The following is a 27,467-nucleotide window of genomic DNA, read 5'->3' as shown; positions in this document are numbered from 1 at the left end:
TAAAATTTATTATAAATACCATATTTTCATGGGTTGACTGGCATGCTGCACATAACCTGGAGAGATCAACATGCTGAAACCCATCCAAAAATGCAATATTATTATAATAAATTATAAATTATTAACAGGAAATATATTAATTTACTTTCAAAAACAAATAATACATCTTTTCATCAACATTTTTTATTGCTTCATATTGATAAAGCAACAGTAGCATAACTAGAACCAATATTAGGGGAAGTTGAATTAAAACATACAAAAGTACACTGTGGATGTACCACTAGTACAGTAGATGAAGAATAAACTCTTAGATATTTTTTTATATATTACAGCTGGATTGTTAATTTAGCTGCTTTACAAACCATCTAGCCATTTGATTAAATGGTGCTGTTTTATAATAAAGCTAGCAAACATCAGCCACTTTACAAAGAGGCTAAACCAAATTCCACTGGATTGAATGACATTTTACATTCTGTAATACAGCTGGCGAAATAATTAGCAACTTTACAGTGCATTATTAGATTAATTTACCATCGGATTGTCATACTTACTTCCAATTCTTATCATTCGTGGTTTTCAGGAGACATTTACCAACATGGTATCACTTAGCATGTCCTGTTCCACTAGAAATATTGAATATAACAACAAATAATGTAAGTGTGCAAATGTTTCTGAATATAGTGAGTTTAAAGATAATTTCAACAAACATCTAATGGTGTTCAATGCAAAACAGCATGGAAATTTTATGAAACCATGAAATAGATAAAGAATTTTTACACATCAAAAATGGTAAGATGTCCATAGACTCTGATGCACAGCAGATATCTATTGAATATTATTGGTGTTTAAAGTATAATATCATAAGTACAACCGATGAGGATCATCTCATTTTTAAGAGAAAGTTACCTGAGGATTCTATGGTACCTATCATACCTCCTCCTGAACAGTGTTTTGACACATTGATGGAGATTCATAAATCCTGCAGATATGGTTGTTACGGCTAACGGAAATCTTAGCTGAGCACAAGTTCAGGGTGGTTGACACTCAAGAGTCCATACCCCAAGGTTCAGATCTATTCTGGGGTATACGTTTGTTCTTCTTGCTTCGCACTCGCCGACGTCCTAGCAACAAGTGACCAAGTAATAAAGTGTCTGAACCTGCGGTTTCTCTCGTACTGCGCAGGATTACTATCGCAACGACTACCGTAGGGGGCTTCTGCCTTAGAGGCATTCAGTCATAATTCCACAAACAATAGCTTCGCACCACTGGCCACACAACCGAGCACATGTACCAAGTGTCCATTACAATGGTGTTTATGACAAAATGCTATACAGTATTACAAACAGATTTTATGTACAAAAAATCTGTTGAAATATTTGTTGCCTTGTGTCCCACTTGCAAAACTAGACATAATTTACCTAAGAAAACTACTGTGTTGTGACCCAACAAAAGGTAAAACTATGCATGGCAGTCTCAACATCCACAAACACAAAGTAGTATAGAATGCATTAAGATCTACAAAAATCAAAGTGAATACTTTCAAGTGAATGTTGTAGAGTAATGAAAGCGATTTGTGTAATGATGTGGGTGACATTTGAATAATAAAAAGTCTAGTAAGTGCATGTGTCCAGAACAGTTGTCTAGGACAAAATAGTGAATAAAAAAGTAAGTGATGAAACAGTTGACTCTTAGTAATTAGGACTCTTTTAGTACTTGGGTGGTCCTTCAGACAAGTTTAGAAAAATTGAAGGATAAAAAGACAATATATTTCCATTGAACAGACTTCAAACATTAAGAATGGTAAGCAGAGAGCATCCAGACAAGGATCAAAGCTAAGTAGTGGTGGTCAAAAATGTATACTACCAAAGGCAATATTATAGGGACTAAACACTATGTCCAGTATGGAAAACCCACCAACACAATCAGAAATGGGATGAAGGTTTGGTGTTAATCAATAAGTAACCAATTATAGTCTGAAGAAAATGGGCCTTAAACTTATCAAGAGACCTGCATGCCATGAACTTTCCATTGCATCCATCAAGGAGAGATACTGCAGGTTTAGACCATTTTATCTTGTGATAAACTTTTGCCACGTGTTTTTATTCAGCACAACTGATGAAGCTTTGTTCTATCTCACTAAATTGTGAGGGAAGTGTTAGACTTGGTACTTATCGGAAAGATTGGTAAAAAGGCAGTTGGACTAGCGTAAGCGGTTATGTAACAAAAGAACAAAGAGTGCACAAAGATTACACACAGTCTTGACTCACGGAAGGTCAGTGCTGGAAAGAGAAGAGTGAAATGAGGTCACCTTCCTCGAGGGGTCAACAACGCCACCAACCTTTTATTACGTCAGAACATCTACAAAACTTCGCAATCGTTGATTCCAACACACCCCCTCAACGATTGATCGTTAATACAATCCAATATCGCGAGTAAATTTATTAACCTTATTCGCGTCTAGCGGCTTTGTTAACAAGTCAACCGTCATTCGTTCACTCGGACAATAAATTACAGTAATTTCTCCCGAATTCTTTAAATCACATACAAAATGATATTTTGTGTCGATATGTTTCATGTGTTGTTGTGCTTTTCCTAATTCTAAAAGTTGTATACAACTTTGATTGTCCTCGAATATTTTGATAGGTGTCGTAATCGGTAGATTTATTTCTTCTAGAAGTCGTTTCATCCATACAGTTTTTTGGGTAGCTTCTGCCAAGGCTACATACTCTGCTTCGGTGGACGAAAGTGCTACACACTGTTGCTTTTTACTGACCCAATGAATAGGACTTCCTTTTAGCAAGAGCAAATATCCTGTGTTCGATTTGCGGTCTATATGTCGCCTCCCCAGTTGGTGTCTACATAACATTTAAGTTCTAATTCTTCGTCGATATTTCCTAATTTAAATTTCTTCTTTTTTGTCGAATTCAGATAATGAAAGATTCTTTTTACTTCCACCCAATCACTTTCCGAAGGTTTTGTTACTTTTCTCGCTAATATCCATGTACTTATCGCAATATCTGGACGCGAGTTAGTCGCTAGATATAATAAAGATCCAATAGCACTTCTGTATACATTGTTGTTTTTGAACGTATCAGACATTTCATTTCTTCTTAAGTATCCTGTATCCATAGGAATATTAGATGGTCTTGAATCGGATAAGTTAAATTCTCGCAATTTATTTTCGATATATCTTTCTTGGTGGAGTGAAAATATTTCGTTCTCGTCTCTTTCAAATTGTATTCCCAAATAATATTTTAAGTCACTTAAATTCTTGATTTTAAACATATCCTTCATTTTGGTTTCAAATTCGGTTAACGTGTGTTCGTCTGTGACCATTGCTATTATGTCATCTACACGAATTGCTAAATACAAACATCTTTTATGGCCTCTGGTGTAAAGATAGGGATCGGCCATGCTTCTTCTAAATCCCTTAGATAGCAATGCTTCATTGAATTTTTTATTCCATTCATTCGCGCCTTGTTTCAAGCCATATATATTTTTCAATAATTTGCAAACCATGTCCGGTGATCTTTCTTCGTATCCTTCGGGTTGTTTCATGTATACCTCATGTGATAAGTCTCCATTTTAGTAAGCCGTTTCGATGTCATAATGCTTAACTTTATAGCCGGAATTAAGAACATGAGTTAGGAGTGTTTGAAGGGTGGCAGTTTTGATCACGGGGACATATATGTCATCGTAGTCAAAGCCATACTTCTCTGTGTATCCTTGAGCGACTAAACAAGCCTTAAAATGGTTAACTTTATTGTTTTCGTCTCTCTTAATTTTATATACCCATCTGCTTCCTACTGCAGTTTTACCTGGAGGTAATTTCGTAATTTTCCATGTGCCGTTATTTTTCATGGCTGCTATTTCCTGATTTATGGCTTCGCTCCATTCTTTGGAATGTTTGCCTGCGATTGCCTCACTATATTCTCTCGGTTCTACTGCATCTTCTGTCACTGATAAATTTATTGTTTCAATTAACTTTATAGGAGGTACTCCCTTAGTAGTTTTTTCTGATCTCCTTAAATGTATGCCAGATTCTTCCATTTCTTGTTCCCTTGTTTTCGTTTCACATTCTTCTTTTAAATTTGTATTATCAACTGTTGTAACTTGTTTCGAATTTTCATTATCATTGTGTATATCGATTTCGGAGTCTCTGTGCTTGACATTTTCCAGAAAGTGAACATTTCTGCTTATTGTTATCTTATCAATTTTCGTGTCAATTAATCGATAAGCTTTCAATGCTCTTTCGTATCCTACAAAAATTAGTTTTGTGGCTTTAGGTTCTAGTTTCTTTCGATCTTTAGGTTTAATAACATAGGCTGAGCATCCAAAAATTCTTATATGCGAGAGGTTTGGCTTCTTTCCATGCCATTTTTCAAACAGAGTTGTTTCACTCGCTTTAGTAATTAACCTATGCTGTAGGTAATTTGCACTATTCACCGCTTCTCCCCAGTATTTGTTCGGTAATTGAGCATCAATTAACATGCATCTTGTCATTTCTGTCAGCTATCTATTCTTCCTTTCTGCTACTCCATTTTGTTGCGGGGAGTAAGGTGCCGTAGTTTCCCATAGAATACCTTCATTTTTAAAGAACGTCTTTAAGTTGGTACTTGAAAATTCACCTCCTCTGTCCGATCTGATTTGTTGAGGAGTTCTTCCAAATGTTGTTTGTACATATTTAACATATTCCTTTATTTTATCGGGTACTTCACTTTTATGTTTAAGAAGATATATTTTGATGTACCTACTGTAATCATCTATCATGGTTAAAATGTATTTGTTGCCTCTCGGTATTGCTGTTTGCATTGGTCTGCATACATCAATGTGTATTAATTCAAGTAATTGATAGGTTTTGGTTTCTGATTTCCTTGGAAAACTTTTAGTAGTCATCTTGGCCTTGATGCAATATTCACAAGGTTTGAATATGCGACATTTCTGAATATTTATTCCTATAGCCAATTGTTTATTCTGCATCGAAATTATAGAGTTTATGTCAGGTGCCCTAATCTTCTATGCCATAAATGGATGCATTCCTTCACACCATTAACCACTGTAAGCACTTTATGTGATTTATCAAGCTCATACAAACATGTGTTTGCTGTTGCCGATGCTACTGTTACTCCGTTTTTCTGGATAGAGCAAATGTTCCTTCAAATTTTATGGTAAACCCTAATGTCGTTAGTCTTCTGACTGAGATTAAATTTCCTTTAAGGTGTGGCACATATAGCATGTCTTTCATATATATTCGACGTCGTTCGTTATTTTCATCCATGCAGGTTATCATTACATTGCCTTTACCTTCAGTGTATAGGGCTTGACCATTGGCTAGTATTACTCTCTCTCTATGTTTACTATTAATAGTTGTGAATAAACACTTCTCGCAACACTTATGTGACAAAGCTCCCGAGTCTATGTACCATTGATGAATCTCGTTTTGTGTTCCTGTCTTAAAACATACATAGGATTCCTTTTCTGGGTGTTGTTCATCACTTTCCGCATAAATTTTGTTGATCTGATTTGGATGTTTTTCTTTCCATGTTGCATATTTCCTACATTCTTTCTTTACATGTCCCTGCTTTTTGCAAAAATAACAACTTTTGAGCAAATTCCTTTTCTGAGTTACTGGGCGTGCTCCCACTTTAAATGCTTTATCCGCTTCACATTCTTCATTTGATGAGGTCTTTCTTCTTGAGTGTTCTTCGATTAATTTATTACGTACTAACTCCTGAGTTAAATCTTCTTCTGGACGAGTCTCTAGTGCTGTTATTAAAGTGCTATAGCTGTCTGACAAGCTACTAAGTAATAATGCTATCTTTAATTTCTCAGCTAGAGTTTCTCCCAGTGCCGTAAGACGATCAACCATTTCCTCCATGTTGGCCAAGTGTATCTCCATGTCGCCGTTTTCTTCTAGTTTTAAATTGCAAATTTTCTTTAATAGGTAAACTTTATTTGATAGTATAGACTTAACATGGTGTTTCCTTACAGCTAAAGGAACTTGGGAAGCCATAGTTTCCTTTCTTACTAATGGCAGTTGATTGTCTTCCATCAGGAGGCCTATCATGGCACGTGCCTTTCTGTCCTTTGTTAACCAAGATGAGTCAGGATCCAAGGGTATTTCCTTTTGTATTACGTCCCATAACTCATCTTTTATCAACAGCAATTCCATCTTATATTTCCAAATGTGATAATTGTTGTTGTTCAATTTAGTGATGGCAATGTAACTTTTATCCGCCATTTTGAAGTTTTTTGTTCTTGCCAAATATTCTTCTTGCGTAAATTTATTTAGTTTATATTATTCCTTGAATTTACCTTTATCTTTTCCTTACGCTTAATTAGTTGTTACCATAACTGGGCCCATAACCTGTTAGACTTGGCACTTATCGGAAAGATTGGTAAAAAGGCAGTTAAAATAGCGTAACCGGTTATGTAACAAAAGAACAAAGAGTGCACAAAGATTACACACAGTCTTGACTCATGGAAGGTCAGCGCTGGAAAGAGAAGAGTGAAATGAGGTCACCTTCCCCGAGGGGTCAACAACGCCACCAACCTTTTATTACATCAGAACATCTACAAAACATTGCGATCGTTGATTCCAACAGTGCTCTACATCAGAAGCTACTCCATGAACCACTATTCCAGTATAGTGACTCCCTTATCTAATAGGAAAAGTCCAGCAGAAAACTTATTAGGACATACAACAAGAACAAAATTAGATCTGCTCAAACCCCAGGCACAAGCTTCCCAAAGGAACATAACCGAGCAACTGAAATTCTACAAATTTTATCGCGTGGGAGATCATGTACAATCCTGAAATTACACAACTTCCGGTCCCTTAAACTATAAATTAAACTGAAAACATGGAACTGAGACTGGCAGAAAACATCACTGCACAATAGCTCAAAATTGTTAACTGAAAATATACAGAATTCCAAATACAAATATAAACACCAACCAAAACTCAATGCATAGCAAATAGACACCCACAACATGCTGTAAATAATTGGGCTATAATTTGGAAATATTAATTAAAAATTATAAATGAATTTGACACTAGGGGTGTAATGCGTTGCCAGTTATGCTACCCAGGGGTCCAGATAGCATAACTGGCAACATCTCCACATGGAAAGCGGGAGTTGTGGGTTTGAATCCTACTTCAGACTGATTCTTTTCTTCCAGTTTAATCTAAATTATTTAATTAAATATTATAATTATTAATTTTAATACATAAGTTACATTGAACATTTGAAAGTCGAGGATCGTGTGTGTGTGTATATTGACAAAGGTCCAGCAGATAGGTATAATCCACACATTAAGGAACATACTGGATACCACTGTGCTGAATTTCCTGGATGATCTTCCTCTGAGTCAATGATGGGTACTTTTGCTCCAGCTGGATGGTGTAACAGCAGACACTGCCTTATCCATTCATGAGAAAAATTTAATGAAATGTTTCCAGGACATTGGATTGGTTGCAGTTGCCTGTCATCGTTGCCTCTATGCTTGCCTGATCTAACCCCCTAGATTTCTTTCTGTGGAGCTATGTGAAACAACACATCTTCCAGACACAACCCACCTCTCTCAATGAGTTATAGGTTGGTACCATATAAGTATATTACAACAAGTCTCAAGTACTTTTATTTTTCTGACTCATTATCAGAGACAGCGGTGGAATTACAAAGGCACAAAGCATTTCGGCCAAACCAGGGTCCAGAGCCAATAGAGTCCAAACATGTCAAGCAAACAGCCAACAGATGATTCTTTTACTCAATCAAAGGCTAAAGGCTTTATTGGGGGATACAAATTCTTTCCTTTGAAGCAGGGGTGGGTTTGGGAGAAAGGCCTGCAATATAATTTTGAACTATAGCCCAAAGTAAAGTTGTTTTGTATCTGATAGCACAGAAATTATATCTGTTGCATAATGCACAGCTCAAGGTTCAGCCAGAAGACATACAAGCCATCTGAGAGGTGTTACTTGAGGAATGGGATCAGCCTCATCTTAATACACTTCTCTATTTACACTTCTTTTTGTTAATGCAGATGCAAGAAGGTGCCATGAATGCTTGAGGCCTTTCTTTTTGACTGATTGCTACCCAAACCAACATTTTCTGAGGAAAGTTTGCATGGCATTTAAATTCTTCCTGTAGATCAACCTCAACACCATCCTTACAATAGTATGTGTTGTTTCCTGCACAGTCACTGCCATTAAAGGCAAAAATCACACTTTTTGCAGCAGTCCTTTGCAATTTGAGTTGTTTTTATTTTTATTTTGGGGCTGACTTTCACCTCCAGAGGACAAAATTTTGCTTGACTAGTATGTTTTTAACATACTGACGAGATATTTTGAACTTTTTTTAAAATTTCCTTAGTGACTGTCCAACTTTTCTGACTGCTTCTCTTTCCAATGACCCATTTGCTATCTGTTGTTTTAATTTCTTTTGTCTATTCTATGGACACATAGACATCTAATAGTGTTACAACTTTCCAGGTTTTCTATAATGTTGTAAACTGTCATTCTTGCCATCTCCATATCCAAAATATGCTTATCTGTGAAGCTTCTCTCCCTTTCCTTCTGTCATTTGTAAAATTTGCCAACACAATTATTCTTCACTCTTCATTAACCTGCTTCATTTTATTAACAATTGGAATATTGTTGCCATGATAACATTCATTTAAATCTGCAGAATCTAAGCAAAAAGCTATGCTAGCATGTTCTCAAATTATTTTTAAAAAATACCAAATATGCCTGCCAAAATTAGTTCACATATCTGTACAGTTTTGACAATAATTCTTCACTTAATTGGCACTACTCTTCTAAGACACAGTCGTAATACATATAAATTCCTGTTCCTTAAACCGGTGATGATATACTTGAGCAAAGGATGCTCAGAAAAAAAAAGAAAGATATGTCCTGGATTGTTTACAATATAGTAATTTAATTGTATTATTTAATTTAATAATACTTAAAATCAGTAATCATCTGTAAACAAAGCTTTGTGACAGCCAATGTCCAAAGTATTAAAGGCATCAACCTTCTGATCTGAGAGACTTATTTTTAAGTCCAGGTCAGGTCATCAGGAAATCTATGGCTAGTTTGACCTAGATATGTTGAATCCCATCCTATCTTCATTGTGAGTCCAATCAATTAAAAAATCAAATTATTGCTTTTTATAATAAACATTTTAATATTTAAAGAGTTAAATTATAATTATATTTTTATTTGGATTAAGGTGTACAGAGCAGTGCCATAACTAGCCATTCCTGTGCCCTGTGCAAGAATTTGCATTTAGGCCTCTCAATTAGGTTTGGAAAAATAATAAAACACATGCATTTTGGGTCCCCTTCTAAGTGGACTCTGTGTGGGTGCACCTGTTGCACCTGCTTAGTTATGGCACTGGTAGAGAGAACAGTTTTATCATCAGTTATTGTCTGGCAAATAACTACAGTATTAAAAATACTTTTGATACTGGATTTTTAAAAATTAAATCCTGACTTTTTTAGAAGAAAAAGCTAATAATCCACTTAGAATGCAACTCTAAAACATTGTTTTAAGATTAAATATTACTGAAAATGATCCAAATTTCAAATCAGATAAGTACAGATTAAAAGTACAGAATCACTGATGTAGTGAATTTTTCATTTTTGTATGATGAATAATTTTATGATGATTAATTTATAAACTGTATAATTTGAATAATTACAAAATTTCTTTTCTTAAGCTTCCTCCAGCAGATGCTAAGAAAAAAATTACTAGTTCGTCATCGGCTCCTGTGACCCCCACTAATCCCACGAAGTTTCTTTCTCCAAGTGACGATAAGACAAATGCAGACGATCAGTCACTGAAAACAAATGACGAAATTAAAAAGGATAAACAGAGAGAAAAAAGAAAAAAAGATCAGAAAGAGGCAGAAGATTTAGATAAGAAGCCCACACATATTCCAATGAGTCCTTTAAGACACATGTTTGTTTAACGATAATTAAACTCTAAACAAAATTACGTTAAAAGATTATTAAAATTTTGTATTAAAATTTCTTAGATTTATGAAGGTCGGAAGTCAGAGTAAATTAGCCGTTCCCATTCAAGTCAAGCAGAAGTCTTACATGAAAAAGGGATCTTGGAGGCAAGCGATCTTTCAAAGAGTCCAAGCTCCCATTCAACAAGATCAAGTTGTGTATGGTATGTTGTTATTTTATTAATAAAAGTAACTATTGCTCTAACAGAAAATTGTTTTTCATCATAAAGTATATTTCCAGGAAATAAATTACAAAGTCCCAAAGGAAAAAATAGAGAGGTTAGTCCACCGGTAAGAAGATCGCAAGCGGCTTTAAGAGCACTCTGGAGAAAAGCTATTTTGGAACAGATATTACTTATAAGAATGGAAAATGAAAATAAAAAACTAAAAAGTAAATATTTCTTTAAATTTCACGGACCAAATAAAATTGGTTGACAGTAATTTAACATATAATTTTCATGACATTCAAGTCCATTATTTTTACTTACTGTTACTTGAAAAATTATTAGTTTTTAATCAAATACACATATTTAATGTTAGAAAATTTATATTGTTATTTTACATTTTAAATTATTAAAAAATAATCTTATTTTTTATAATTTAAATCAAAAAAACTAATAAATTATCTAATGTTTTTAATAATTTTCTTTGCCACCAAATTACTACATTTAAATTCAAACCAAAATAATTATTAATTATGTAATAAGAGTATAAGATGCATTTTTACTAATATCAAAACAGAGTAAACAAATTTAAACTGTAATAATTTGAGAATTATAACAACTTTTTTATAATTTGTAAATATTTCAGTTATTCAGAATTGTGCAATGGAAAGAAGAATTAAATTACATTACGAAGAAGTAGTTCCGTGCGCCGAAGAAGCAGCCGATATCTGGGACGACATAATTCAAAAATTCGATCCCGCTAACGGACCAGTTGATTGCAAAACATTAGAAGAAACTGTTCAGTTGGGTATGTCTTTTATTATAATTTTAAACTGTGTAAATTTAAGAGGTTCTACGTTAAACTTTTGTATATTTCACATCATCTTAATTCTTTTCCTTCCTTTGCATCATCAGGCATTCCTCACCAGAAGAGAGGTGATGTTTGGTTGTTTTTAGCAGACCAATATAAGTTAAGAAACCTGAATCTAGTTTTCAAGAACGACGATATTAATTTGGAATTAAAGTACTCCGATTTATTAAAACAGTTAACGCCTCATCAACATGCCATTCTCATTGATTTAGGTAATTTCTATTTCTCGTTTACATAATATGCTTTTTTACATACAGGGTGTTAATGTTCGATAAGCCATAAATTTAAAGGGCAGTAAAGGTTGACAAGACGAACACATTTTACGAAGAACCTAGGGTCAGAAAGAAAAATTGGGCGAGCTACGGCCCACAGAAAACTCGGACACGCCATCTCCCGACTTCTTCCTCTGGGGATACATAATGAGTATGGGGTGTAAAACACCAGTAGAAACAAAGGAAGAAATGTTCATTCATATTGTTTTGGCTTGTGATGCTATCAGAGGACAACAGGCACTCTTTGAGAGAGTAGGATAAATTTGCTTCATCATTGTACTCTGTGTAATAAAGTTGACGGTTACCACTTCAAACATTCATTGTAAATACACAGAAAAATATTAGTAAAGTTTCATTTACCGTACTCTATGTACCTATTACTCATTATCCCAAAATACATAGGCAGTAAGATGGCGAAGGTAAACAAAGAAATGTATGATGGTCGTCTACCACACGAGCACATCTGAATCTCCTGCTGTCCATAGCTCTCAATTTTTTCCAACATTCTGCTTCTTTATAAAAAAAAAAAACAAATACTCCTCTCATTGACCTCTACCACTGCTTAAATTTACAGTGTATTGAACATTAACACACTGTTGTGTAGTATATTTATATAAATAAAATTACATTTCTTAGTTTGATTTTATTTTATAATATATCATTACATGTAACGTTTATATTTTATTTTATTCTTAAACGATTAATGTTTGTAATGTCCAATAAGAGATGGCGCTAGGTATAGTAGTATGAAATGTTCAGGAATTAATTCTTAAAATAACGTTTGAGTAATTGTAAATTTATTTATTATATAAATACAAGGCACAATGGGGAAGAACATAAAGTATTTTCCCCGTTTTTAACAATACAATCGTAACGATAAAAAAAAAGAAATTTATAAATTTATTTATAAAACCCTCATTTTGTAACATTTTTAACTTAAAGTTTTGTTGTCCATCTGCTTCATATCTATAAAAAATAAATTAATAAAATAATAATAACAATAATAATAATAAAACAATATATACTTTGTTTTTCTTGGTATAATAATTAATTTTTTAAATAATATAATAGTTATTTAATGGTGTTCTATGTACAGTACATATACAGTAACATCATTAAATAACTATTACATTATTTTAAAAAATTATATATATATATATATATATCAAATTATATCAGTAATAAATACATTGTCATAACTAGAGCTGATATTAAGGGGGCATAAAATAGAATGTGGAAATCTATGTTCACCTCTACAACTGTGTTGTGGATGAAGAGTAAACTATTAGATGTATATATGCAAGTTCATTTGTTACATTCAAATCTTCCTCCTGTACTTATTTGAATTTTTTTTTCCTTCATTTATTTATTTACATAGGTAAGGGGAGCCCTGGGACCTGAACCCCTGCTTGGTTTCTCTTTTGAATATAAATATTTAAACCTTTAAATTAAAATTTGATCGAATTTAATGAATTAGAAAAATTATTATAAGCTATTTTAAAGTTTTGTATATTTAATTAAAAAATAATAATTTAAAACAAATTACTGTATTAGAATTTATAAATTGATATTTTTGCTTTAAAAACTTGAATTAATAATAAACGTTTTAATTAGATATACATAAAATTGCATTGTTTTGACATAATTATTAATTAATTAATTAATATTATAATCCATAGAAACAAAATTTGGTATGACTATTTATACACTTATATCTATAAATAATTATTGAATTTACTATAATATTATTTTTATTAACTGATAAACAGTTACTAGTAATTAAATTAATTAATTAGTAACTGCTAAACAGATTAAAACCATGCTTAATTTTCACGATGCAGCTCTTTAGGAATCAAGTTTAAGAATGTACTTTTCGAAAGTTTTGAAACGTTACCTAAAAATAAATTATGGTATTTTATAAACTTGCCCATTTTACTATATTAATCAGACATTTTAATGATAATTATTTTACGAAGTTATGGACAGAATTTTTTTGAAAAGAATCAAATACTTTCGACTATATTTAGCCTAGTTTTGCATACATTCACACCCTTCAATACGTAAAATATCGAAAGATTTTTATCGCTTAAGTATCACGTTATTCGAAATCCACCTTCCTGTTAGAGAAATTTTCGGAAAATTCCCTGTTTTTAAAATATATATACATACATATCGTGAGTTTTCTGACCCCTTTTATAAAATATAATTCTTTTTAAAGTCATAAAAGTTATTTAGGAACAGCCAGAGGGGGTTTAAAAGTTATTTTAACCACGTGTTTAATTGGAGCAGAATGTGATATTCGGATGAAATTTAGGCATTTTTGTTATTCAAAGCAGAGAATGGGGATCGCATCTGTGGGACTACGTGTTTACTATCCACACCCAAGTTGCTGGGTTGATGATAGGTGATTGTTAGCAAAAGTTGTGATTAAAGTATTTTGGTTTTGTACTTAATTTATAAATTACTATTATCTTGTAGTCGGGTAGTTATAAGGACGGAATGAAGAATGACAGGAACACATTAAAGAAAATTTATTAACAGAGGACCTGTGGGGAGGGGAACTGAAGTTCTAGTAATGTAATTCGTCTTGAATGCTGAAAAGGGAGACAATCTTCGGCATATTATCTTAAAAAAAAAAAAAAAAAATAGGGTCCTTCTTTGCATTAACGTCCGTTCTTAACCCTCTCTTCGGGTTCGATCACGAAAATACTATAATGCGCGCGCGATAGGAACTATAATTACGCGCGACACCCACGCGGCATCGCGACGCGACGCTTGTGGATGCATAATGGCGCTGGTTACCTTGTTTTTTTGTTTTTACCTTTATAATTCTACGATGGGGATGACTACAATATAGTTTAATGGAGTTATTTTATAGTTTTTTAAAAACCATTTCTGAGCCGGAAACAGGAATCCGGAGTGTGTTCTTCAGCCGCACCCTAACAAGTCACCATTCTGTAGGGTGGGGTGGAGGTTAGAGGTCAAGGACCGCCCAAAGAGCACACTACATCAGCTTTTAGGAGTATGAGTAGTAGGTTTTTATCCCTGTTTGTGTATTTGTGTGTGTGTGTACAGTGTATTTTCTAAGCGGAACTTTAGAACTAGACTTAGACGCGATTCACGAGGAGAGTTTCTAAAAAGAAAAAGAAAAGAGGGAACCGAACCACACACGCCGCCCTCCTTTTTTAACACGCTACTGACGTATTCCGTTCCATCCGGCCGTCATTGGGTTTGTACGCCTACACTGGGCGCGTGTTGGCACGTGACCACGTGATCGAATGTGCCCCTCTCCCGCCCCCTAATTGTCATAATTAGTCACGGTTGGTTTAGGAACCTGTGGACTTTATTCGGTGTTCTTTTGTGGAGTCGAGGCCGCCTCATCTACAGGTTTCCCGATGTGGAAAAAGATAAAAGGGAAACGGCGTTAATTTCAAAAAATTAAATTGCGATTTTTGTCCCTTTCCGTAACGTTTCCACTCCTTGTCGTTCGGGCGATATCTCATAAGCTGGTGTGACCTTTATGAAAAATTTCAAGCGTACTGTACATCTCCAGTCTGGAAATAGATAAAAGGTTCGAGGAACTCGGATACGGGGACTAAAAAAAAAAAAATTACAAACTTCCAGGAAATGCTAATTTGATATTTTCCGAGTCGAGTCGTGTGGACTTTTTGGGGTCCGAGTTTGAGCTTGCTCTCTCTCTCTCTCACACACACACACAAGTAAAGTGTCTGGCTAATTAAAAACAAGGCCAATCTTCGAAGGCCCGTAACATAATCGGTGCCTAGTGGATCTAATTATGTATAATTGAGTCATTTGTGATAACCTAGAGATGGAAAAGTTCGAATCCTTTAACGTTACGGCAACGTTTCTGTGGCATCAACAATAGAATGGTTTTAATACACGCTGTTCTACTGTCTCTTTAACAACCGGCGTCACGCTCGCCACTGAATAGAGGTACGAATATTCGTGAGGTAACCCGCGGTGTTTGTATGTGTTTATTCGTGAGAATTCCAAAAATTCTATATAATTTTTTAAAAGTGTTGCTGCTCCTTACACTTTGCCGACATTGTGGGTGTAAGAATCGTGACGTCCGACTCCTCCCGTCGCCCCCCAGGGCCACGTTTCGCCCGCGAGCCTCACACATCATCTCTACAATCCATTCACGTGCTGCTCCACTATTAATTATCTACCCCGGCGGGTACTATACCTAATTGTTCTCCGGTGATTGAATTAGGTTGTCACGTCGCCTTTGCCTCCCGTAGATCGTTACCTCCCAGCTATTTAACAGACTTTTCGGATGGTCCTCCTAAAAGAATCTTAATCCGTTCTCGCATCGGCGTTCGGAAATCTTCGCCAAGAAGCCGTTTAAGTGGGTTCCACCTACCACTAGACTTCCGCAAGTGAAGTAATCACCCAGACAACGCAATTAGCAAAGCGTTGGGGGAGAAGGGTGCGCCAATTCTCTACGAATCTTCGCTCGCGCGTGTTTTTCAAATGGCCATTATTAAACCCGCTAGCATTTACACGGAGCCGCAAACTGGGGCGCTGTCGCAATTCGAATCTGAAAGGGTAATTTTTGGTGATGTTGAATGCCATCCACATTCCCGAGCGCAGTATCTGCCCCATTCGGGTGATATTAAGTAAGGCGGATAATGTTGTCACCTGCGCAACGGACAATAGAGAAGGGAGACTTCGTGCTCGGATGTCGTGCACACCGTGACTCTCCAGCCAAGGATACAATGCCAGTTCCGACATTAAAAGAAGCCATATACCCATCGCGGGACGTTGGTCGAATTAATTTCGAAACGAAAACTCGGATAATGCAATAATTATCCGAGTATGGCTCCCGATTTCACCATAGGCGCTTCACAAGAGGGGTCCACTCCGATTTACCGCGTTGCCGCTGCCACCCCGACGTCCGTAACGACTCTTATTAACCTCTTATCGTAGGTTACCGCGACGGGGGAGTCCCCCCGACTCGCTAAATGTCGCCGGAGTTTGATTGGCACAACTCGTTTAGGGGATAATTAATTATCTTTCGTTTTGAAAAACTCTGATGTGAAATTCGTTTCGTCTTCGCAGTGAAGCCGCGCGCGCCCGCTAACTTGCCGGTCGGAGCAAGTTCTCATGTGGACGTGGGGCCGTGAGAAAGTAATGGCCCGAGGTCGGTGACCAACGTCTCGTAACCTTATCGTGGGTCGTGCGTGATGACCTCTCTAACCTCTTCACTGACCCCTGGTCACGACACCGAGTGTTTTTGTCGCCCTCCGCCTCCACCTGATGGTTAGGTGACAGTGGTATGTAGGAGGTTGGGACACCCAACCCATCATACCCCCTTTCCGGTAGTTCTAGAGAAGACCGACAGGGGGTGCTTTACTTGTTTTATGCTACAGAACAGAAGACCGCGACGAATTGAGTTGAAAGTAATTTTTCATTTATGATCACTTCTAAAATATGTTTTTATGATGACTCTGTCTGCCGGTTGAACATAAATAAAGTTTTTAAATTTTTTTTTTCTTTCATAAGGTGAATGTGCCACTTTTCTTTCTCGCTCTTTCTTTTGTGTAGGCAGGACGTTTCCTTCTCATCCCTATTACAGACAGACACTCGGTGCTGGACAGTTATCGCTTTTTAACCTTTTGAAGGCTTATTCCCTGTTAGACTCAGAAGTCGGTTATTGTCAAGGTCTCAGTTTTGTTGCTGGAGTTCTTTTACTACACGTGAGTCAGTCTGATTAAAACGAATAAATAAATAAATAAACATGTAAATCCTGTTTTGTAATTTTAACAGAAAATCTTTTGCATTTTTTAGATGTCGGAGTTGCAAGCCTTTGACATGATAAAACACATGCTGTTCTGCCTCGGTTTTCGCGATCAATACAGACCTAACATGGTAGCCCTTCAGGTGAATGACATTTTTGTTTATTTTTCCTTTAAGAAATTGCCTTTCTTTTTTAACCTACCCTCTTGATTTTTTTAAAAAAATCGTTATCAGGTGCAGCTATATCAATTATCTCGTTTGATTTTCGATAATTTATACGACATCCACGTTCATTTCGAACGCCACGACGTTTCTCCAGCTTTATATGCCGCTCCGTGGTTCCTAACTCTATTTTCATCCCAATTCCATCTAGGATTTGTATCCAGACTATTCGGTGAGTCATCGTTCATAGATGCAACAATACAACTGATAGGGGACGTTCGCCTTTTATGTTTTGTCCCCGTGCAATCTGGAAACGGGATTTGCCTACAAACCGATTGAATTTCCGTAGCGATAATTTTTATTGTTCTTTCAGATCTTATCTTTTTACAAGGTATGGAGGCAGTTTTCAAAGTATCTTTATTGCTGTTGACAACTTTTCGAGACGATTTACTACGACTGACGACTTTCGAGACCATTGTCGATTACCTGAAAAACGTCCTGCCATCCTTAGATAACGAACAAACGTCGAGGATTTTGAACGAAGTAACGTTGATCCTATCTCGAATTTATCGAAAATTATCCCGTTATTTCGCTAAATTTTCCTTAAATTTCTATTCTTACAGGCTATTAGTTTAGACGTAGCCAAATCTTTGCAGTCCTACGAAGTCGAATATCACGTACTTCAAGAAGAAATGTTCCACAACACCTTAAAATCCGCGGAATCCTTATCCAGGCAGGAGATTACCAACAACGAATTAAAGCAAGAAAATCAAAGCTTAATTGAACAATTACAAGTAAGCCATATTTTTCCCTCTCCCTTCTAATTTAGTCTTGTAACCTTGTACCAATTTACCAATTTCGAAAAACAGGCAGCAAATACGACCGTGCACAATTTAGAGGCCACATTAACTTCGTACCAAAGCACAATCAACAAACTTCAGTCCAGAGTTAGAGGTCTCGAAGATGAAAGGGATGCCCTGTTACACAGCGTTAACGTTTTGAGGAAAAGGTTAGAGGAATTCGATTCCAAAGCCCTGAGCCAAGTTAATCAGAAGCACGATGTTTTGTTATTCATCAAAGAAGCCAGCATGGAGGAAGAAGAAAGCGCTTGAAAAAACAAAAAAAAAATGAAGTTGTTATTCTGTGTACGTAGTTTAATTATAAAGAGCAACAGCACAAGTTACGTAAATGTGTAAATTAATATGTATATAGTGATGTTTTAGGTTATTAATAGAAGTATGGACCAGGTGCTGTTGCACTCTGTTATCATAGAGGACAATAGATTATTATTATTATTATTACTATTATTAAAGAAATTTTTAGCCAAAGAAAGAAAACATAAAACAGGAAGGTACATTCCTAATGAAAAGCTATGAATGTGTATATATATATATATATATATATAAACATATCTGGGGAAAGTTTTAAAGAATGGACCAGACAGACAGTAAAAGTTATGTAATGTGTTATTTACGAATAAATCAGTAAAAAGATTATTGTGTGTTCATTTTTTTTATTTTCTGTTCTTATTTTTCTTGCTGTAACAGTGGCGGAAGCATTCACAAACTATTAAAATATAATAACAGTAAAAGTGCCTGGCGGTTACAAATCAATCCCGGTATAACGACGAAGTTAATGATAGAAGTGAGATTTATCTGTCCTTGTTTTCTTCTATAATTAAGGAAGAATTGGGGAACGATCTTCCACCGCTTAAGCTAGACTAATTGAGTAGGTCGCATTCTCACGCTTGGTTCAACTAAAGTAGATGACTCTCAATTGTCGAATGACTCTACGGTATAAAGAAGGTTTCTCACTATTGTTGTGGGTGAAAGAAAATTGGAGACGAGAGAAAAATAAATAATAACTGCACGTAATCGAATTCGCAATTAAAGCAATTTTTGGTAATGAAATTGGAAATTTTATCGCGGTAATTTTAACTCGAAACCGGCATCCGGAGAGTGATGTCAAGTTGACAATCTTCTGTGGTGAAAAACCCCTAAACAGACCTGAATTTCCCCCTAAATAGTTCTGCTCTCGGTATAATGCGTATCAAAAAATATATACAGTAGTCTTTGGACAATTCGGAGGAACACAAATTTACAATTTTATGTGAATTTTGGAAACTCCTACTCGCCTCTGAAACTTCACTAACCAATATGGGAAGATTATATTTTCCCTCTTAACTATTTCTTCCCTAAATTTCCCATCTTGCTGATTTCCTACTAACTTTAGGTGTAAATTCTTAAGTTGCCAGCTCTGAGTGATACCAACTCTAGACAATTTTCCACCTAGTTGAAGGTTTAAAAAAAAAAAAAAAACCCTCTAAAATTCCCTAAGTTTCTTATAACGGATTATTAAATTTATATTTTTTAACTAAAATTTAAATAATTTAAAAATATATTCGGCATCATGATGCTCCTTGACATAATTTAAAGAAAGAATCGACGTATCAAAAGTTGCCATCCCATTAATACAGTTAAACAAATACTTTAATCGAATTCGAATCGGTAATAATAATAATATCAGATTTTTAAAATAATAGGCCTATATTAAAAACATGTAATATTTAAATAAAACTACAAAATTTTCCCTTTTGAATAAGAAAATATATATATATGCATACTCTAAATTTAGTAAGAGGAAAGATTTGAAGAGTTGGCAACATCGCTTTAAAAATTTCAAAAAGAAATCAAAGTTAATAAATATCCCGTGATACATTGCGAGAATGGCCTTAGGCTATTAATCTATTATCATTAGACAGGTTGCACGCGTCTGGCTTGGTTTGTCATTAATTGCATTTCTTATCGATAAGTTCATCAAAAGATTTTTTTAATCGCCGATCTTGATCTATTTGCTTAATTTTGACACCTTGTTTTTAGTTATTAAGACGCGTGTTGATCTAATTTATAATTTTTTAAATTATTTCTTCCTCCTATGCGGCCATTTTATAACTTGATCCACGTTGTTTTATTATTACTCTTTGAGTCTCTTGCTTGCAAAAAATTTCGTTAAATTGCCCTCATATTACTGTGATGATAATCCCGTAAATTACGCTTCTACAATTTTAATTAAACATTGGAATTGAATGGGGCTGAGTGAAGTACTGTATGAGTCATTCAAGCAAGTATCGTTGTTTTTAATAAATTTATTGGCATCTGATGTTAATCCTTCAAATAATAACCTTATATACCCTACGTCTAGCCCCATAAGTCTACATATGCTATAGATGCAGCGCAGGCTGGAGGTTTTGCGGGGGCCCAAAATATTTTCAAAAGAAGGTCTAAGACCCGAACCCATATCTTGAGCCGGCCCTGTATAGGTAGGCCTGTAGACTATATACGTGTGCATATTTGCAGCCTGTTATTCTGTTATTTATAGCATACATGTCTGTAGACTTATCCTGTATAATTCTATATGTAGACCTATTTGCATAAACTTTATAGATTTACAGGTCATCCTTTTGCATATTTTCTGCTTAATTATATATATTATATCCTTGTATAGTGTTAAATGATAATTATACTTCATATATTGTTATATATAAGTCCTGAGTAAGCTCTTAAGCAAAGGATCTTATTTAAAAAAAGTGCTGCCATAAGAATAAATTTTAGAAAACAGTATAATAAATCAATAATAATTGAAAAACTCCAAAATATTTCTAAAATATATTAATTAATAACACTGTACGTGTTCAAATAACATCTGGATTCAGCTTAATGAATGGCTTAGCAGATGAATAGGAGTGTATACATCATAAATTGTAATTTTAAATTTAGTATTTTAGCAATTTAATTGCAAATTTAGGTTTATTTTACATCAAGGAGAAAAACTTGCTCAAGATTTATTTAATATAATAAATACAGGCCTATCTCAAGTTATAGTTTGTCTCGGAGGTTCTTAACCTGTGTGCCACAAGCTTTCCATGGCTAAAAAATTCAAAAGAATCATTTAAAAATGCTAATTTTTAATATTACTTGTGTTTTATTCGTATAAAAAGCTGTAAATGTTTAAGCTTGCTTTTAGTTTCTTACTTATAAAGGCATCTTCGATGCTACACTGCTGGTGTTATACCTGAAAACTAGTTGAAAAACCACTAATTAAGCTGATATACATTCATAGTATTGATTTTTCTTAACTTTCTCGCCTTCAAATGTTGATATCAGCTTAAGGAATCAATATTTAGAAGCTTAATCTACTTAAACAATTGTGTCACAGTAGGGTATAAACTTTTGAAATTTTATAGTTCGGTATCAAAATAAAGATCATATTTCATGAGCGTATATATCCAAGAGCGATGTTTAAGCTTAAATAATATATTTTTCTTTAAATTTACAGTCAACAGTTAGCGCTAGACACGTCAACCCTGGACTTCCGGGATCGAAGACATTCCTTTTTGTATAAAATACGCACTCCTGTTTGTCTGTTCGTAATTTCAGACACGAATTCTCATATATCCTACTTTTAAAGGCATTTTTATCGGATTTCTTTGCATATTTATTGCAGTTTTTTTTACATTATTCCTCTGAAAGTATACTCTGACGAATTTATGAATATTCGTCTATTCATTAAGGATACATTGTAGAGAATTAGGCGTTTCCATACATATTTCCAGCAAATTAGTCTGAGCGTTGGCTGCATACAGAATAGAACAGGTGCATTTCCTACTGTCAGATGTCCTGTACAGGCGACATACGCGGCGAAAAATGTTTATCTTCTCCTATGCTCAGGTAAGATAGGTCAGGGGGAGTTTCCCATTTGTAAAGTTCGTGCTTGGAGCACAAATTTGCACACTTCAAGGTCTTTTGTAAAACCGACAGTTTATTTTCCTCCAGAATGATTTTTATTATATTTTTTCTTTCCCCTTTGCTTGGAAGATGACATCAAACAATTACACACTCACCCCCTCTTGTTTAGGGGAGTTTGTGTGGGAATTTCTAGTGTTTGGACGTGTCCGAAGCTCGTTTATTTTCCGATCCCGTCACGTAATTTATCGATTAACTCGGATTTTAGAGGGTCCCACTTTGAAAGGAGGCGATAGGAAATTTCGGGATCCGAAAATTCTGTGATAAAGTGGAGTAAAATCGATGCCGCACGCACACTCCTCATTCTTAAAAGAGGGCGCCGACATTCCTTAAAAGTACATCAGCACCTAAAATATGTCATAGATATACTTACTATCGCTATAAAAAGGCATAGGTAGAGTCGAAGGTGGTACTGTTTGTAAGGCGATTTATTTCTCCAGGTTTTCGAATGGAAAATATCCCGCAAAACTGTACTTTTTTTCGTGTTATTTGAGTAATTTGCATGGCGTAATTCAGCGTATTTTCGGCTCCCACTCGGAGGGAACTTAACATGAACATCGTGCGCATTCCTGTCGTAGAAAGTAGGAGACGGGCACATGACGTGAATGAAACACTCCGCCTCGCTCCCCTTAAATAATTATTACATAACTCGAAACCTCAACATGCCGAACAACACGTAAAAGAAGTCGCATTGTAATCCCATTAACCATTCTTCTTCTTCTTCGCCCGAAACTTAAATAATTTCCACGCATCGCCTGCAGGCCGAAGCGGTAAACAATAGCACGTGTCGGAGAGATAGGAAAATTCGAAGCGGTAAAGGGGGTGCGTACAGAGCGCCGCAGCGGCCGGTACACGTACTAAAACTGTTACCATGGCAGCGGTGGCGGGAGCCGTGTCAGGAAGCGTGAAAATAGTGAGCTGGAGGGAGCGAGAGCAGTGGGTGTGGAGAAGGACTGGGTGTGTCCAGCACGCAATGCCCGGATGTTGGGTGGGGTAGCTAATCAATATGGCCGACATCGCGAGTGTTTCATGTGGTGCCAAGGTCGAGTCGGGTAGCGGAGAACGTATAGCAGGCGAGAGTAGTCAGACAGAAGACGCCAAAGACGGCAGAAGCGTTGATATTAAAAGAGGTAATTCCATTATTTTCTCCTAAAATTCGGACGTTTTTAACTTAAAGGATGGGGATGGTGGGAGGTGACGGGGGATTTCTAGTCAGCTGGCTGGCGGTCTCCAACGAACAAAGAAAGCCAAAAGCTTGTAGTCGCTACAGGCGATATGGGCGTCTGGTTGTATACCGTAGCTACTGGGTTTTCTCATCCACTTTTGTTAAGTGAGGTGCTAGAGGTGTCTTTGTCCCGCTACCGATTACCACTTCTCCAAAATGATCGCAACCTCTTGCCCTTTATGTAATTAAGCCGCACGTAATCGATTCGAATCGATTAATCGTGTTTGTTTTCACTCGTGACGTCATCGATTTTGTGTTTACTCTTTTTTTCTCTCTCTCTCTTTCTTTTCTTTCTTACTCGATGACTCCAAAATTATAATTTAAATTCCTTCCTTTTAAATCGCGCGTTTAATTTTTCCAAATTAATTTATGAATTTCGTATCGGGGAGGGGGAATTGTATTTTTAAATCGTACGAATTATTTGAACGTCACGGCTGACGTCATATATATTTTTTTATATATATATATATATTATATATAATTCCGGTGTCAAAGACCTTCACAGTTTTTTGATTTTCCACCTTTTATGAATGTAATTTTCGGTTTTAAAAAATATTTAAGAAGAATCTTGAGGAAATGCTATCCGTTTTCGATTCCCGGAGATTCGCCTCCATCTTCTCGAATTTCATTCCTTAAATTCGTAGAAAAAAATTTAAAAAAATACGTTTTTCACGATTCTCACTAACTTAAAAATATATTTTTCTTTATCTTTGAAGAATTATAAATAATTTTTTACAGTTTTTTTCTATGCCGGGGGGTCGAATTTCGCCGGAATGCCGACGGGGATCGCGCGTAGAGTGCGGGCTTTTTTTTTTTTAATTTTTTAAATAAATTTTACTTCTTATTTCTTTATTTTTTATGTTATGAACGTTATAAAATATGTTTTTAGTAAAATACATAAGTTTTCGCGTACGTTAAACGTTCGTAAATTATGTGAATTTTGAGTCTAGAAAACGTGGTAGACAGTGAGGATGGTGCGTTTTAATTACTTAGTGTTTAAGGGCTTATTTCTGGAAAATTTACATGTTATTTCTTTATTTTTAAGTCGTAAACGTTATAAAATAGAATTTTATTAAAATACATAAGGTTTTTTTTATACGTTAAACGCTTATAAATAATGAATTTCGAGTCTAGAAACGGGGGTAGACCGCTTACATTTTACAAGAGTTTTTAATTAGATGGAATTTGAGGGACGTTTATATAAAAATTCATTTTATAATCGATATTAAAATATAAAATTCCATTTGTTTCCGTATAAAAATGCAATAAAATTAATTTTTATAGGTTTTTTTTTTTTAAAGATATAAAAAGGGATAAAAGTAATTATTGAAAAGGAGAGAGAACTTCAGATTTTTATGCTTTTATTTACCTTAAAATTTATTTAATTTTTTTAAAATGGATATTTTTGTCAAGGTCTTTATAATTGTTTAACGTTTTCTTAGTATTTATTTACCTTTCTTTTTTTTTCTTTTTAAAATGATTTTTCTCTGTAGGGATACTTTATATTTATATATATTTAGGGGAGGTTGTGTTTTCTGAGGTGGAACTAATATTTATTTGTAAGAAAAAAATGAATTTGTCCTTTTATAAATAAATATTAATTTGTAATTTTTCATGCGACCATTTATTTATTTTCTGAAGGATATACTAATTTGTGTAGGGATAAACCCTACACCCATAGGGGAAATCTTTTTTCCCTTTAAGGTATTGTACTACTTGTATAATTTTCACAATTTTTTTTAAGTTAAATAACTAAAACAATCGCGAAAATTATTATTACTACTACTACCTTAAATGAGGTAATTTCCCTATTATATTCCGTAACAAAATTTTAATATTCCTTAATTAATTTATTCAGTAAAACATGGATGAAAGGGGTGAGTGTTGTATGGGGAATTTTTACAGCAGCTTATCCCTATTTAAACTACTTAAAACCCTACAGAATAAGTGTTAAGTAGGGCGAATTTTACATAATTTTATAGTAGAGCATATTTTTGAATATATTATTAAAGCGAAATTTGATTCCAAGCTGTCCATGCGTAACTTAATTTCCTGTTGTTGCCCCCTTTTTTTTAATGGACTTTTTTTAGAATGTAAAGCGTTGATGACAGATTATAACTCTGTAAGGCTTTTAATTCGTTTGCCTTATAGAAAATCTCTAGAAAAAGAGAAAGAGAGAGAGAGGAACTGTAAAAGCATTTTACGATTTCTTTTTTTTTTTTTTTTATTCCGAATGGATCTTAAATGTTAAACACGTCATTAAACACTTTTAAATGTTTAATGACATGTTCAACATTTAACATGCCTGTTCATCATCACGTTTTATTGTGCGGGCAGCATGCACACGTTATTTAAAGTAAGTCGAGTCGTGTCAAAAAGTAAATGAATAAATAGAGAAATAAATATTTAAAAAAAAAGAAGAAATTGCTCTCGCCTACGCGATCGGAATATTGAGTGGTTTCGGGTTCGGGTGCTCATTGAAATGTTAAAATTTAAGGATTATTTGCCTAATTTTTTCCCTTTTTTTACTACCGTCACGTGATAACAATCACGTGATATAAAAATACTGACTCCCTGTAGATATGTGACTTGTTGAAACCAGATCCAACGCAGCTGTGGCTTTGGCTATGGAGCGACATCCGTTGTAGGATTTCTACGGGAATAAAATTTACAACCGTTTGCTTTGTCGTGTTTTTTTCTTCTACCCCAGTCGATGTAACAGCTGTATGCCTCGGTTTCTTCTTCCACACGGGCCCTTTAAATATCCCTTATTCTTTATAGGCCCTCGGACAGAGAGAGAGAGCGAGTTGCAGCAAAACAGCGCGTTGTGTTTATGAAATATTTTTTATTATCTTGCTATTAAAAATTTATTTGTATTGTTTTTAGACCTTAAAATAGGCCCCTCGATACCTTATTCTAAACCCGTATGGCTTGCCGAACGGAAAGAAAAAAACTAGAATAAGATACGGCCCTGTCAAAATTGTAAGATGTGACAGCTGAAAGCCCATATATTGCAAACCAAGAGGGATTTTTTTTATGTCGATCGTAATGAGCCGCTGTATTACATCTACCGCTTTTTTTAGACCATCCAAAAAATTAGTCGCAACTTGAAGCCATCTTAATGTGTAATACGCTGCAGCAAATTCTTCATTGGAATCATTTTCAAAATGGAAATCCGCGCGAGTCATCGCAGATATCCAATGGTGTAATTTAATCAAATGCTTGCTTGTTTTATATCATTTTAAGCAAGAAAAAACAAAATATATATTATATTTTCTTAGATTCTTTCAAGGCAAACTATTGAACTTATTCCAATTCTTTCAGGTTTACACATGACTTATCAATTATGAAAGTCCCTGCTGTTGCTGCTGCTGCTGCTGCTGTTGCTGAAGCTGCTAGCAATTTCATCTCATACACTTCTGCAGATAAATATAGCGAAAACATTTTTCTACTTTTTTAATCACGTGAATTTATAATTTTAAGACTTTTTTACTCCATTTAAAGAGATTGAATTTCTTTTTTCTTAATACGAGAGTGGATGAAGTTACTTCGTAATTATCATCTCGTACGAGCTTTCGTCGTCATTTAACACGATCCATTTTACAGGATTTACAGGATTCAGGATTGTTATTCATAGGATCATTTTGTAGATGATGTCATTAGTTAGAATTATACGCTTTAAACATTTAATTTGGTAACATAAAACCGTCATCGTGGGTTTTTTCTTTCACTTCTTCTGAGATCTTGTTTATGTTTCCAGCAAGCTTGCACAGTATATAATGAGAAAATCCTTGTTTCTTCCATATAAAATCTATAATTCCGGATGGTATCCTCTTAAACTATTTACTTACGAGATGCTAAATGAATCATTAGTACGTGTTTATTCCAATAAATTTTGTACTAGAAAAGAAGAAGAAAAAAAGAATGAAACAGTGAGAACATGATTTAAAGAACGTCAGGAAGTAGTTGAAAGTAATTTGTCAACGAATTGATTTAATCTGCCCACTGCCAGTTACTTAATAGTACCAGTTTTTCTGGTGACCGTTCATCTATCTGTAGGGCTTACCTGGAATTCGCATAACAAACCTATTCTTTCCTCCTATCTTTACCTAAATCAGTCAATATATATTGTTTGAAGAAGAACTTCATTCTGTTATATACCAGAAAAATTCATAAACTATAGTAATTTGCATAT

The 27,467-nt window shown here is 34.8% G+C and overlaps 2 protein-coding genes across 3 annotated transcripts in view; both read left to right on the top strand.

Moving 5' to 3' along the window:
* Positions 1–18,741, top strand: part of LOC136981937 (TBC1 domain family member 4-like) — a 76,051-nt gene extending 57,310 nt beyond the window's left edge. For both annotated transcript variants that reach the window (XM_067278345.1, XM_067278344.1), the window contains exons 10-20: positions 9,723–9,964; positions 10,041–10,180; positions 10,258–10,407; positions 10,827–10,988; positions 11,096–11,263; positions 16,892–17,043; positions 17,135–17,227; positions 17,318–17,477; positions 17,619–17,788; positions 17,869–18,039; positions 18,115–18,741. In XM_067278345.1, the coding sequence (XP_067134446.1) occupies positions 9,723–9,964; positions 10,041–10,180; positions 10,258–10,407; positions 10,827–10,988; positions 11,096–11,263; positions 16,892–17,043; positions 17,135–17,227; positions 17,318–17,477; positions 17,619–17,788; positions 17,869–18,039; positions 18,115–18,357 (1,851 nt within the window). In that variant the 3' untranslated portion in view covers positions 18,358–18,741. The remainder of the gene's footprint in view (positions 1–9,722; positions 9,965–10,040; positions 10,181–10,257; positions 10,408–10,826; positions 10,989–11,095; positions 11,264–16,891; positions 17,044–17,134; positions 17,228–17,317; positions 17,478–17,618; positions 17,789–17,868; positions 18,040–18,114) is intronic.
* A 4,182-nt stretch (positions 18,742–22,923) lies between these two features.
* The window catches only part of LOC136981948 (Krueppel-like factor 6), a 30,598-nt gene continuing 26,054 nt past the window's right edge, over positions 22,924–27,467 (top strand). Inside the window, exon 1 of the mRNA XM_067278373.1 lies at positions 22,924–23,177. Coding sequence (XP_067134474.1) covers positions 23,054–23,177 — 124 coding nt within the window. The 5' untranslated portion in view covers positions 22,924–23,053. The remainder of the gene's footprint in view (positions 23,178–27,467) is intronic.

The sequence above is a fragment of the Centruroides vittatus genome, unplaced genomic scaffold (assembly GCF_030686945.1).
Source record: "Centruroides vittatus isolate TY-2023 unplaced genomic scaffold, ASM3068694v2 contig_799, whole genome shotgun sequence".
NCBI classification, from domain to species: domain Eukaryota; kingdom Metazoa; phylum Arthropoda; class Arachnida; order Scorpiones; family Buthidae; genus Centruroides; species Centruroides vittatus.
Note: the sequence above shows the minus strand (reverse complement) of the source record. Positions and strands in the feature narration are given on the sequence as shown.